This window comes from Triturus cristatus, chromosome 2_2 (assembly GCF_964204655.1).
Source record: "Triturus cristatus chromosome 2_2, aTriCri1.1, whole genome shotgun sequence".
Lineage (NCBI taxonomy): Eukaryota > Metazoa > Chordata > Amphibia > Caudata > Salamandridae > Triturus > Triturus cristatus.
The window spans coordinates 523,713,705-523,728,073 of record NC_140582.1 but is presented as its reverse complement, the minus strand read 5'-3'; the positions used below and the strand labels follow the sequence as shown (position 1 = coordinate 523,728,073).

Sequence of the window (14,369 nt, the reverse complement as noted above, 5' to 3'; positions counted from 1 at the left end):
GGAAGCTTTATTTTTTCAAAACTGGTGTGGTGTCCACTTTGTAGTTTCTTCACTGTGTTACTGTGTGTGTTATGTACAAATGATTTACACATTGTCTCGGAGATAGGCCTGACTGCTTGTGTCAAGCTACCAAGGGTGTGAGCAGGGGTTATCTGGGCTGTGTAATCCCCTTATCCTGACTAGAAGGAAGGGTATCTACTTGGACAGGGTGAATAGCCCTGCCAACTAGAGACCACCCCCCCATTTCTAACAACAGCAGTATGAAGTGCCATATATACATATTAGTGTGAGATAACCAATTTTAGATTTCCGATAAAGAAAAAGGGAGAGAAGGAGAAGACAAGGGTAGCCTAAAATCATCTAAAGGAACGAAAGCATAAACTACTCTGAAATGTACAGAAAGTAAACACACAGCAAGTTTATCAAGGGTTCTATGTTTATGTCTCTCTACCTTTTTAAAAATATAGTGCAAGGACTGTCGAAAATAAATATTGCTCCTCGATCCCACCCTTAAAACCTTCCCTCCCCATACCCACACCCACAGACCAATCAATAAAGCTCTTACATCGTTTGTATATATATATCTATAAGAAGAGCACCTTGTACAAACCATCAGCTATTCTAGATTGAACATAAAGTAGATTTACAACATATAGGCATAGGTTTACTATCAGCTACATCTGCATGCTGCCCTTTTCTCCAGAGACCTGCTCTAATAATGTAAACACAGTAGAACAGCTCATTGGTCTACAGTCAGGCACCCAGCACTCAAGTCTTTACACATTGAAGTGTGCAACACCTTGTTTATTCAAGTGTCTTTCAAAGCAGTATTATGAACTAACTAAAATATATGGAGGAACTATTTTCTTTCTATTTCCCATCAACAGAAGTCCAGTATTTAACCAAATCCCCCCCCCCCCCCTTAGATTTACAGTCAGCCCTAATTCCGGCTGGGACAGTGCTTAATTTGTGCATGTGGTGGGTACAGGCACTTACTTTTGGGGATGAGGGCTTCTTTTTTAGCCCTCAGACTTTGACCCAGAGCAAGAGAGAGACAGGTAGAGAAACCGGAAAAACAAAGGGAGAAAGCAGAGATGAAAAAGAACTTACAAGAGCGAGCTAGAGGCAAGATGTGGTGAGCGTCTAGTGGATCAAGGCTAGGAAGCCCGGGTATTTGGCAACCACGCCATTAGGCAGCCAGCACTTGCAGCAGGCCCCTAAGAAAAACTTTGAGCCCCTGAACATATTTATGCATTTTTACAAATTAAGCACTTGCCCGGTATTTTTAGTAAGGTCTACTCTGGAGAAATGACAGCATACCCATGGTTTGCAAAGCATAGGTGTGGGCTCCAAGCTAAGGTACAGACTTAAGGGTCATAAGCGGATGAGTGAGCGAAGACAGATAGCCACACCAGGAATGGCTCACCTGGGGATCTTGCTGTTGAAAAGGAACTGGAGTAGCCACCCCTCTTTACTGTTTACATTCCGTTACACAAAGGAAGAAGACATCAAGGAGAGAGATTATTCCACAATTTTAATCATGAAAAATGAAAAAAAACAACAAGACAGGAAAACAAAACCGAATTAGGGAACAAAACCAGACAGGCACAAAAAACTCATTTTCTATTAAGAATACTGAGCAGTTTGAAATGCACTCTGTGGCTTCCAAACTGTTTTCTTGTGTCAATCATCATGCAGGGGACAAACTTCACGTGTGGCTGGTGAGGAACATCACTCAGGAAAACAGCGTGCGGGGAAAGAAGGACCTGAAATGCTCAAACAGTAAATAAAAGAGGACAAGAGCTCATTGAATGATAAGGCACTTGGGTGGAGAACACAAGACAACCACCTAGTCGAAAACTACATTTTTTGCACAACACAAGGCACCAGGGCGGCCTCTAAGGTGGTGTGACCGGGGCCACCACACCATGTGCGGACTTCAGGGGGCGCCGTGTTTGCACGTTTATTTTGGCTTTAAAAGCACCTGCTGCCGCGTTCCTGGCCTCCAGCAATTACCAGGTAACAATAAAAATGTCAAGATACCTCTGGTGAATAATGTTCTTCCTGGAGAGAGGTCGAAGTTTTGTCTAGTTGAGGTGTTTGACTAATCATAAAATAGCACAGAGGGTAGATGTGCCTGCTGCAAAGAACGTATGCCATGCAGATCACAAATTGCATATAATGTAAATAGGTCAGTGGGTTATTGCTTTTCTAGGAGACATCTTTTTGTTACTTGCAGTGTATAAATTAAAATCCCAATATAGAACAGTGAATTATTAACTGTCATCAGAGTACTGCATGCACAGTTTATAGAATAAAGAATAGATTAATGTTGCAAAAAGGGTTCATTTGGGTAGAAATAGATTCTTATTAAACATGTTCCGTCTTCAATGCTTAGTTTGTGCTTAGAGTCCAGACCAAGCACTCTTAAACTACACTGTCTACCAGTATAGATGGCATGTCACACCAACAACTTACAGTTCTATATGCAGATTTACACATGTCTGATTGATTGTCTCTGGGTATTTTGTGTCTGATGAAAAGTGCTCTGACACCTACACTGGTATGAGTGGCGCTATATAACTAATTAAATGCATCTCAAAGAGAGTGGTTATGGAGACTTAAGAGGAACTGTTAAAAGGTGGTGAGAGAATCCGTTGTGGAGGTGGTCACCACTGGTCTCCTTGCTGGACACTTGGCTCAACCACTAATCCATGCAACTTTTCAGCTATTAACCCATCTATAAATGCAGTCAATCACTTACTTGTTTTTGCATTTATCCACTGACCCGTCGACACAACAGACGCATACCTCCCAATAAATGAAGAAACACTTCCAGATATATATAAAAAAACAAAAAACCTATGGGTGTTGCCAATGTTCGTTCATTTAATAAGGTCGGTCTGTACAATAAGTGCCTCTGCAGTCATAGTTCAGTATCTGTACACATTTATTTGCATGAAACCTTATTAGAAAAATGTTTATTCTTGGTAAATACACTTATTTCTTTCTACCTTCATGTTTTAGATATCTCATAAACTTTTACAAATTTGGGATAACTGGATGTTATTCAGGATCAAGAATTATTCCTTTCAAGATACTGAGAAAAGACGTATATTAACAAAGTTTTACAACTCATAGTAAAGGGCTGATTATTCAACCTTAAGTAAATACGAGTTTTATCTTGAGCATTGGTTGGTTTCTTAAACTGCATTTTGGTATGTGGCAGCGACTTTTGCAGGAAGCAATGGTTGGTTCTTATAGGGCCTAATTTGGCATATATTTAGTTTGCAATACTAGGGGCCTCGGAATCCGCCAATGCGCGGTCTCCCCTTTATACACCCGCCCCCCCCCCCCCCATCTGATGCTTATACAGCGGGTTTCCTAGTGGTCCCTGGCTAGACCTTTTATCTTGACTTTTGACCACCCAAAGCACACTATCCTACACCACCTACATGGTACTTCTGAGCAATAGGATTCAAATCGCCGCCTAGACATCAGGATGGGCAGAGGGTCAGGCCACAGCTTGCCTGTGTCAGCAGGCGCACTCAATCTGCCCAGGCTGTTGTCCTGCAGTATTTTATTTTTATATGAGGTTGAAACTCTGGCAGGAACTGTGATGGTGTTGGAGAAGACATGAGGCACATGGAAATATAATTGAAGAAATGTGCGTATTAGTGAGGTTGCTGATGTTTCTACATTAAGAAAATCAGCTTGGTTGGTTTTCCAACCCCTTGAGGGATTCTTGTGTCAAACACTCTTCTTTTGCAACAATCAAAAGAGAAAACTAGAAGTCAGTTTTGAAAGTGTATTCTTAGACTGGTCTCCCTGATTGGGTATTGAGGATGAAGCTGCTGCTGTAGCGCGTCTCCCTACTTCTGGCCTCCGTTTCCGGCCCCACTCCTTCTGAGCCGCAGCGCATTGACCTGGGTGCACGGTGATGAACAACGAGGAAACACTGAGCAAAATGCTGCTGAAACAGCTGAAAGTGACTGCAAGTTGGCGGTTCTCCCTCTCCCAGCCAAGCTGCGACAATATTCTGCCGCCTGGTTAACACTTGGTGCAGTGGCTTGGTGCTGGCTGGCGGGGCATGCTGTGGTCTCAGGTGTACTACCTCGGTTCAACAGGATGTTGGGATTCCTGCCCGATATAAAGCTCCCACTCAACTATTGTACACTCGACCTGGTTGTTTCATGCAGCTGAATAAGGTGAGCTTGCTGTACCTGAAAGCACCGCTTTTATCATGCTGTCAGTTTCTTTATTTCGTGAAGACTACTTTGAGGGATAACACCTTGCCTGGATTTGAAACGGTCCAAGATTGGCTGGAAATGGTTTGTGGCTCCTCACCTGCTTAGCCCAGTTGGTTGATCAGTGGAAAAAAACACAATGCCTGCTAAAGTCCCCAAGTCAGTTTGCTCTGCTAAATTTTTTGCAAACAGTAAGAAACATGACTGCTGAAAGAGTGGGTTGAATTAAATACAATTGTCCCGGTAGAACAAGGAGGTTTTAAAGAGGGGCACTCAACACTTGATCATTGTTTTGCATTGTGGGCCGTGGCTAGGAAGATAGTAGAACAGCGGGGTAGATTATACTGCTGCTTTGTCGACTTCCGGGCGGCATTTGATCTAGTAGATAGAGAATGCTTATGGGAGACGCTAAATAGATATAATATCCAGAGGACCTATTAGAAGTCATCCAAGGACTGCACAGCGAAAATTGGGCACAAGTTATTAAAGATACAGCAGGAGGTTTAACCCGAGAAATACAAATCAATTATGGTTTAAGACAGGGATGTGTCTTGGCTCCTCTTCTATTTTCTATTTTCCTTGCCGACTTACTGAAACTGTTAATAACTGAAAGAGGAGCAAGCCCAAAGGTAAATGGAAAGCATCTGTCTTGCCTACTATACGCAGATGACCTAGTTATCTTAGACCAAACGGAATTAGGGTTGCAAAGAAAGCTAAATGTTTTTTTAGACATTGTCTAGCCAAACATCTAATGGTAAACATGGAAAAAACTAAAATATTGTGTTTTGGAAAGAAAAAAAATGAATATAGCTGGTGCCTGGGTCAGACAAAATTGGAAGTCGTCAATGAATATAAATATTTGGGAGTATGGTTTGACAGGGCTTTAAATTGGGGTATGCATCAACAGGCCCAGAAAATAAAAGGTCTAGCAGGAATTTGTGGGTTGAAAAAATGTAACAGTATTTATGGAGACATGTCACATAGACCAGTGTTGAAAGCATTTAAGGCGATGATCCCCCCACAGATGCAATACGGGGCAGAAATATTGTGTCTGGGGGGGGAAATGTTCATGGGATAAGGAGGAAGGTAAATGTTTAAAAACTCTTCTTTCCTTGCCTAGCTCCTCAATGGTACAGGCCATTAGGCAAGGACTAGATTGGCCAGCATGGAACATACAAGTCTAGGTAAATCTGTGTAGATTTTGGAAACGGTTGGGATCAGGAGAGGAGGAGAAAGTGTCATGTTGGTGTAGGAAGGAGATACAGAGTGAATTAAAGTGGGCAAAAGCTATCAGAAATAAACTGCTCTCCATTTGTGAATCACTAAAAGTAAAAATTGACCCAGAATCATTATGTGTTGAAGAACGGAAGAGTGTTCTAAAAATTTTGGGAAATGAAAAATCCAGACAGATCAACATGGATTACTTGAATCAAAAAAAGTCTGTGCATTTTATGTTAAATACCTGGAGCAATGATAATTGGTATCCGTATCTAGATACTGTACCAAATCACGGGTTGAGATTGGAACTATTAAAAGCGAGAATAGGTATTAAACCCGCCCGTTCAAATGAGAAAATAAAAAACATATTAATGGATGACTGTGGTAATTGTACATGCGGGCTAATTTTAAATGTACCTGTGTTCATTTTATAATGGATTGTCAAAAATTGCTATGTGTACGGCGGATGATTTTAAGGCCACTCTTTTTAAAATATGGAATAAGCTCAAGGATACAAGCAATTAAGCTCCTTATTGACATGCAGTTTTTTGATATTGCAATTGCTTTGGCAAAGTTTGTACAAGTAGCTAAAAGTTTTCTCATGGAAAAGGGGGATAAACAGAGGCCAATCGAATGTTTGTAATTATATCATGTTTTGAATTTTTTAGATAAACGGCCTTGGCTCATAGTAGGACAATACAAAAATAAGCTTTTACGAGAAAATAATGAAATTTGATTTTAGGTTCTTTTAAAAATTTTAACAATTGTATTTATTATCTGTGTCATGTTGGTATATGTAGTTTAAAGACCAATTGGTCACAATAAACTTATGTTTGATTGATTGATTGACTGCTGAGTCAAGGAGCGCCCCGAAGAGAGTGGCAAGGTACAATGGGGTTAGTTGCTGTCCGGGTTCCTTAACCATGAATTGAGCAAGGTAATGGGTCGTTGGCCAGCTTGGGGGACAATACCCCTATAAACATACCTGATATTTCCCCCAGTACCTCATCCATGAAAAGAGCGGAGGCTGAAAGCACACTGGTGAGAGAACATAGCGTTGAGTCCCCAGGAAATATAGGACCATGAGAGAGGCTTGAGGAGGTGGAGGCTGGGGCAGGGTCAAAGAATGTGGTGCAGGATTTGCAAGTACTATCGCCAGTTCAGCGGATACAGGACGCGGAGGGGCAAGAGGGGGAGCAAAATGACCAACGAGAAAAGGTGAGACCATTGCGGGAAGATGTTGGGAAAAATACGGAGCAGACTGCTCAAAAAGCCACGGGCAGGGGGTTGTTTCCCTTATTCCAAATTAATCCGAGCAGTGCTAAAAGTACCAAAATCGAAGTTGCTGGCAAGCAGAGTTACCAGGCTCCTCAAAGCTTTTGGAGCCCGGGTGCAGTGGCAAGGTCAAATAGAAGCCAATGGCAAGAAACGGTTTGCAGTGATCAGATTAATGCAGACAATGAGGAGCACAGGATATTGGCATCAGAACAGGGGGAAAGTAGCATATTGGAGATTTAAACTGTGAGGACCATAGCAGAGGTTCCCCAGCGCCTGATCTTTATGCTTTCGGAGCTCAACAGAAATGAAAGCAATTAAAACTGCACAGGTGAAAATGGCGATGACTTGCGAGAGGGGTTAGACTCAGTCTGTGTGAAGCTAGAGGGCCCCTCTTCTCGACTGAGCAAAATGGAGCAAATTGTGTCCGACTGAGAGGACAAGATACATATCCTGGAAAAGAATAATTAGCATCTTAAGAAAGAGTTTGGGTGGCTGGAAGAAAAGCAGGAACATATGGAGTTATGCAAAGCGATCCAACCTACGGATCACAGGAATTCATGAACATAGTGAAGATCATGGTGGGCGCATTAAGTTGGTGGAAAAGTTGATTCAGTCCTATGTAACCACAGAATTTAACCAGGATTTAACAATTACACTAGCTCACTGTGTCCTGGCCCACATTAGTGTTCAGGTCCAGTATCCTAGCACTATGCTAGTGAACTTTGCTGATTACAGAGTCAAAGAAAAGATTTTGGCCAAGGCAATAAAGGAGAAAGCCATTAGAGAATTTCAAATATTTTCACATAGGACTCTAGAATCGGCTCGGAATCAGAAGGAATTTAGAACTTTGATTCCAAAGTTTCAGTGGGGAGGGGGGGCAGGGGGCAAGCTATAATAATTCAGTTTTCTCAACTTAAAGTTCTTTACAAGGGCTCCTTTCAAATATTTGGCAATACATTGAAAGCCATTAAGTTTCTAGAGTCAATGTCTTATACTGCAATGTGGTGTTTAGAAGAATTCTATTTTTGGTTGTTGCAGAAGGGAATTTTGAGGAGGGTTCAGAGGGGAGGGGCCGGAGGTCCTGGCACTGTGAAATGGTGCCAATATTCTCAGGGTGAAGGGATGGGTTGTATGCAGGAAGTGAGTGGAAAGGCGTGCCACCCATTGTGGCATGACGTTGGTGGGGGTTCAGAGACAGGTGGTAGGGGATAGAGAGAGGGTGCAGTATGCTTGATAAAGAGATCCAAAATGGCGAATCGAAGGATTATACACCAGTGATTGAATTTAAAAACAGGGGGTGACTGATGAGTGGACTCCATTTTTGGGAAACATTGGGCTAACTACACACTGGAAGGGTTGCTTGAAGAGTGGTCAGATTAAGCACGTGTGCACTTTAACTGAGTCCGGAGATTACATTGTAGGGTACTAGGCAGTTTGGGACGCACTTTAGAAATCACATACACTTAAAACTGTTGCTAATACCTGGTCAGGGACATATGCACTTTAATTTGAAACATGAGATTATGGTTCAGGGTAATGGACTGGTCAGGTTGCACTTTAGAAAATGGATGCACTTTAAAGTCCGGCTTATTGCTGGCATTTGTTGCATGTTTGCACTTTAGTGCCCTGGTCAATTTTGGCAAATCGGACACTTTATGCCCCTTTTGCACTATATTTGTTGCATTAAGCCTATCACCTGGGAATGGAAGGTCGGTGTGATGTTAAGAGAACTTTGAAGGGAGTTTCTTTTAATGTTAACGGGCTTAACAACCTGAAGAAAATTCATGCAATAGAGGTCTTGGTTAGAGTTCAGAACCCTTAGGTGGATTTACTACAGTAAACTCATTCTGGCCGGAAACTTTCAGATTTTCTCATGTTTAAAAGCTGGACCAGTCATAGAGGGTTCTTGTCCACCCAGGCTGCACATCGTGGTACATCCATTTTCCTGGCCAAAAGATTGGGCGCTGAAGTGCTGGACTTCATCAGTGATAAGTATGGCTGTTGGTGAAGGGTGAATTGCTTGGTGCTTTGTACACGGCTCACATTTGTGAGCCAGTATGCCCCAGTGGAAGATAATGCCGGGCCTTATGAGGAGCTTTTTCAGTCTATTACTAGTCCCAGGAGAGGTTATTACGAGTAGGGATTTTAAACTTTTGCGGAATAGATTTCTCAGTATAATTGAAAAAAACAGTTGAAGCCTAAAGTTGTGAATGTTTTACAGAATTATCAAAAACACTTACACTGACTGATCCTTGGAGAGAGGCTTTTCCAACAAAAATAGAATATACGTGCTTATCAGGAGGATTACATAGTTCTTCTGATATTGATTTCTTTCTACTTTTGAAAGCCCTAGTTTTTAAGGGCCAAGAGACGCTCCCTAATGGGTTTTCAGCCCATGCAATTCTTGCCCTGGAAGTATTTGCAGAGAAAGGCACTCCGCGAAGTAAGAGATGGGTTCGGATATGTAAAGAGGAGATAAAGGAGTTCTTGATTACGGATCATGTGTCCGCTCCCCAAGTGTGGTGTGGGATGCTTTAAAAGCATATGTAAGGAGGCTTGTGATAGTGAAAGATGCAGCAAATACTAGAATTGCCAGACAGCAAAAGCAGACTTTGGAAAAGACTGTTCAGGATAGGCAAAATACATTTTTAAGACATCCATCGATGGTAAATAGGAAATGCTGGATAAGGCCAAACGGGTATTAAGTGATTTGTTTCATACTAAGTGCGGTGCATCTAATCGTGCTTAATGCAGAAGGTTTATGAGGAGAGTGATTTTACGGGCTATTTTTAGCCTGGCAGGCATGGGAACAAGCTGTAAGTAACAGTTGCTAGACTGAAAAAAGCGATTGGGACAGTAGGGTTTCACTAACTGTTGCAAAACGCGTGGACCTGTCTTCAACATTGCTTCATGCATGTAGCATAGGACTTTGAATTATATGCGTTTTTCCATCAGAAGTCCATGTAGGTTACGAAGAAGGGCATACATGGAGGAATGCATAGGGAGATGAAATAGTAGCCTAGTAGTGGTGTTCTGAGTCACGTCTAGGTATTTGAGGACTTAACGGCCCCTAAATAGAGAATATTTACGTAATCCAGCCTTGATACATTCAAGGCCTAGATAATTGTCCACCGAGCCTAAAAGGGGAGCATCCAAATTATTGTTTTGCCACTTTAAGACTTTGAAACAGGTGGAGGCTACCTTGGAGATTTGGATTTTCATAGACAATTCGTCATCGAGCCAAAAGCTGAGTTTATAAACTTTAGAGACCAGCAAAGGAAAGGCACCAAGGATTTCAGGCCAGTAGTTGGACCACACAGCAAGGGGTCCTTACCCACCACCGTAACCTCGGTCTTGTCCCCATTTAACTTTAAGGAGTGTCTGTTCATCCAGGGCAAAACCTTAAGGAGACAGGAGTTCAAGGCGTCCACACTGACACTCCATAGATGACAAAGAAAAGATGATCAGAGTGTCAGTGTAGGAAAATAAAGAGAGGCCACAGCCTTTAACAATGTCAGCAAGGGGGCGTGGCTTGCCCAACTCCAAGATGGCCGCAGCCTGAGCGAGCTCTGGCAGCCGCCCATACTATCCTGTAATTAACTGCGCCATCCAGAAAGATAATAAAAAGTAGCGGAACCTGTACGGCGGGCAGAAAACTGTGATCCCTGAAAGTTTGGTCTTTTAAATCGGCTCCTGTCCCTGATGGTGCAGAGTGACGCAGCAGCGGCCTTCCTGAGGCCTGTGGAGCGCATTGCGTGGTGGAGGATGCATGGGGCAGAATTGCAATTAGACTCTGGGGCTGCTGCCCCGTGAATGCAGAGAGAACGATACTAGCCTGCCCCTGGCGGGAATCGCTGCTGCAGACTGTTGCGTGGCGGCGCCTGCTGATGGAGAGAACCCACGGTAAGACTGTGCCCGCCCTGCAGGGATCACGGAGCGGCCTAGTGTGTGCTGCGGCCGCTGCGCTGTGTGCGCGTAAAATACTGTCTCCAATACGATCAGCGTAGGGGGAATGTCCTGGACCCACCACGTAGACCTTGCTTGTGCCTCCCCCACGTGTAGCGACTGCCGGATCTCTGCAAAGGACTTGCTTGTGCCTCCCCCACGTGTGTGACTGCCGGATCTATGCAAAGGACAGGAGGCCCATAGCGCTCACACCCGGTGGCTGCCCTGATCCACCGAGCGCTATATAGCACATCGCAGTGACTGTGAAGCTCGGAGGAGCCTCATTGTGGGGAGTGTGTGTGGGAATAATCACTGCACAGCAAGGTGCTGCGGAGGACCCAGCATGTGAACTGTTGGGCCTAGTTTACAGCGTGGCACTCATGGTGCGTCAATGAGCACCGCGGTTTGAATAAAGAATATTCAGTAGAAGCATACTTAAGCTCCCCTGTGTCTGCTGCGGTGGTGGTTCCCCACCCCTCTCTTCTCTTGGTGGCGGCTGGCAGCCGTTCTGAGGTCAGGAGATTGTGCCACTCTCCTTTTGCGGTGCCCCCCTTGCCCTCTGACCCCGTTTCACGCGGCCCAAGAATAATTGCTGCGGATCCAGACAGAGGAGTATTGATCCTCGTGCTGGCAGGAATGGATATGCCCGAGCCTTGGCCTGCCCCCATAGAGAGTCTCCTGGTGTGCATCTGGCTGGGCCTGGGTGTGGAGCGGGCACACCCCTGATGACCTGCAAATTGATCCACTCATCCGGGCCTGACTGCGGCCAGGATACCCACTGCTAATTTGGGGTGCTATTGATGCTAGTTTGTCTACTCTTTAATATCTTAAACCTACTTGGTACTTCACGGACGTGGAAATCATGGGGAAAGGTGACAAAAACACAAACAAAATCCGGTTCGACCAGCGTAAGTCAATCAGGAACAGAGAAGAGGATCCCATCCCCCCCGCCCCCAACTGCGGAGCAAAATGAGGACCTAACTGTCTCTGGAGATGACATTCGGCAAATACTAGCTGCTATGCAACAGAGATTGGCCTCCATCAATGGCAAGATGGACTCATTGGCTTTACAAATGGACCGGATGTCCGAACGTGTGGACAAGTATGCCGAAACGCTCAATATGGTGGAGCACAGAATATTGGAGGCCGAGGACGTACCAACCGAAATGGGGACGGCGCAGAAACAAATGGCGAAGTTACTAACAACAATGTGCGACAAAGCTGAAGATCTCGAAGCGCACTCTAGGCGCAATAATGTGCGCATACTGGGCCTACCTGAGACCACAGCTACCGGAAACATGGAATTAGTATTTGAACAACTACTAGTAAAACTTTCTCAGAGGCGCTCGTTGTCAAGCGAGCCCATCATACACTGGGCCCCAGACCGCCGCCTGGTGCTACACCTCGCCCTCTAATTGCGATAATCCGTAACTATAAAGATAGAGATGCAGCATTGAGAGTCACTAGAGACCTGAAAGTACTTAAATACGAGGGATCAGAATTAGCCCTCTTTCCGGACTTTACTTCACAGGTACAAGAGGCATGCAAGAAATTTGGGTCTCTAAAGTGTAAACTGAGGTAACTCAATCTAGACTATGCAATGCTATACCCGGCTAGACTATGGGTGAACTTTGCTGGCAAATCCAAAATATATGGCGATCCTAACCATTTTCAGCAGGACTTCAAAAAGTACAGTTCTGAAAAATCACAAGGACCAACCCGGCTGACAGCAGCGGAGGAGGACAGTGCGCCCGAGGACTCTGAACAGGATAATCTGCTTGAGCCGGGCATGCCGGCTTCGCAAGTGTAAATGGGACACTAGTTATGGAACAGTTATAATAGATAATATCTGCATTGAAATGCCAGGGTCATAGTCACTTTGCTGTAATCACACTATAAAGATTGATTCAATGTAAAACCGCTGCATAGGTATACAGTACTATTAACCAGATGCCTGGATGGCAATATAGCGGGTGTGCAGTTGTAGGCTATCTAGTAACACCTCAGGTCTGGCTGCCACTGCCTCTGAGTGCATTACACCTGGGTAGTATTTGTGGGGAAACTGTTTTTGGGTGGGTGGGTTTAATTCAGGGTGAGAGGCAGGTTAGTTGGGGTGTTATAAAAGTGCCATGTCTAATTGTTTTGCTATGGAGTGGGCGTGGGACAGGGAATTTTTTTCCCCACAGCAGTCTTTAGGTTATGTCTAATGCATCAGCAGGAAATGTACAAAACGAAATACGTCGCTGCATATATATTGCATGATGAGTCAGATTGGATACATAAATTAACACATGTCGCAGCCCCCTAAAGCTAGAAACAATATCAGATTTATGCCCTGGAATGTAAGGGGCCTTAATGATCAGAGAAAGATACGCAAAGCGGTGGCCTATTTGTATAGGCATAATATTGATGTCGCTATCTTACAAGAAACACACCTTACCCCAAAATCAGGGCTACTGACCCTTAGAAGAATGAAAGGCACATGCATATAATCCAGATTTACTTCCTATTCTAGAGGCGTGCTCATCTGGGTACATAGGAATTCAGGCTTACATATACATGAAATAGAAGTGGACACAGGGGGCAGGTATGTGTTGGCAAAGTGCTGCAAAGAGAACTTTAATGTGTTGCTGGTAGAGGTCTATGGGCCAAATTTTGATGATCCACACTTTTATCATGCACTACAACACAAAATAATGAGACACTCCCATATGCCAATACTCTGGGGGGGGGGCTCAATTGCGTACATAACCCTGAATTGGACAGGTCAAAAGTGGCCCCTAGGCGACCATCTAGAGCAGCAAGCGCAATAGCCGGTATCGCAGAGGGTCTCTGCAATATCTGGCGCCATCGTTCTCCCTTGAGCAAGGACTATATGCACTATTCTTATGTCCATGATACGCACACTAGAATAGATTATTGGTATGCGTCGTGCGCACTGCTCCCTTTCATACAGGACTGCAAGCATTGTGCGCATACATTATCTGACCATTCCCCGGTAACCCTACAGATAATGCTAAATCTAAGCAACAACTTGGGAGCCCAGTGTTTCCTCAATACTCGCTATTGGATACAGTTTTCCGTGCAGACCTGGGCAACACAATTAACAAATTCTTTGCCACGAACTTGAGCAGCGTATCCCCCATGGGCTCCATCTGGGAGACTTTTAAAATTTACAAAAGGGGTATGATCTCTAAACATGCTGGGGTTCTAAAATCTATTCGCACTCCCATTACAAAATGTTGAGAACATGCTTAAAACATTGGCGGGAAGGCTCCAAATAGAGGGGGATCCCCAATACTCACACAAATTAGAGCTCAGATTGGCTAGTATAATGAGTTGGCAGAAACTGAAGTTAAGCACCTAGGGAAATATGCCATAGCTAGGGTTTAAGAGGAGGGAGAGAGACCCAGCGCCACCTTAGCAGCGACATACCCGCCAGAGGTGATGGATAGGTCTAAAAAATTTACAATGAAAGTGGGGAACTGGTGGATAGCACACCAGAGATATTGGAGGCCATTACCAGTAATTACACAGGCTTACATAGATCTAAGGGGTCCTCTGCCTCTGAATCAGAGGACGAATATCTTGCACATATAGCTATGACATGGCTGGAGAATAACGACAGAGAGAGACTTATTGCCCCCTTAAGGCCTACAGAAATATTGGCAGCGCTAAAAG

The 14,369-nt window shown here is 44.1% G+C and overlaps 1 protein-coding gene across 5 annotated transcripts in view; it reads right to left on the bottom strand.

The window, feature by feature from the left end:
* DCLK2 (doublecortin like kinase 2) overlaps positions 1-14,369 on the bottom strand; it is a 378,330-nt gene that overhangs the window by 145,237 nt on the left and 218,724 nt on the right. For 3 of the 5 annotated variants that reach the window (XR_014978130.1, XM_085641650.1, XM_085641648.1), the window contains one exon: positions 1,427-1,474. The exons of the other annotated variants lie outside the window; for them this stretch is intronic. Coding sequence is in view for 2 of the 3 variants with exons in the window: in XM_085641650.1 (XP_085497776.1) it covers positions 1,427-1,474 (48 nt within the window). In the remaining variant the exon portion in view is untranslated. The remainder of the gene's footprint in view (positions 1-1,426; positions 1,475-14,369) is intronic. 5 annotated transcript variants of the gene reach the window in all.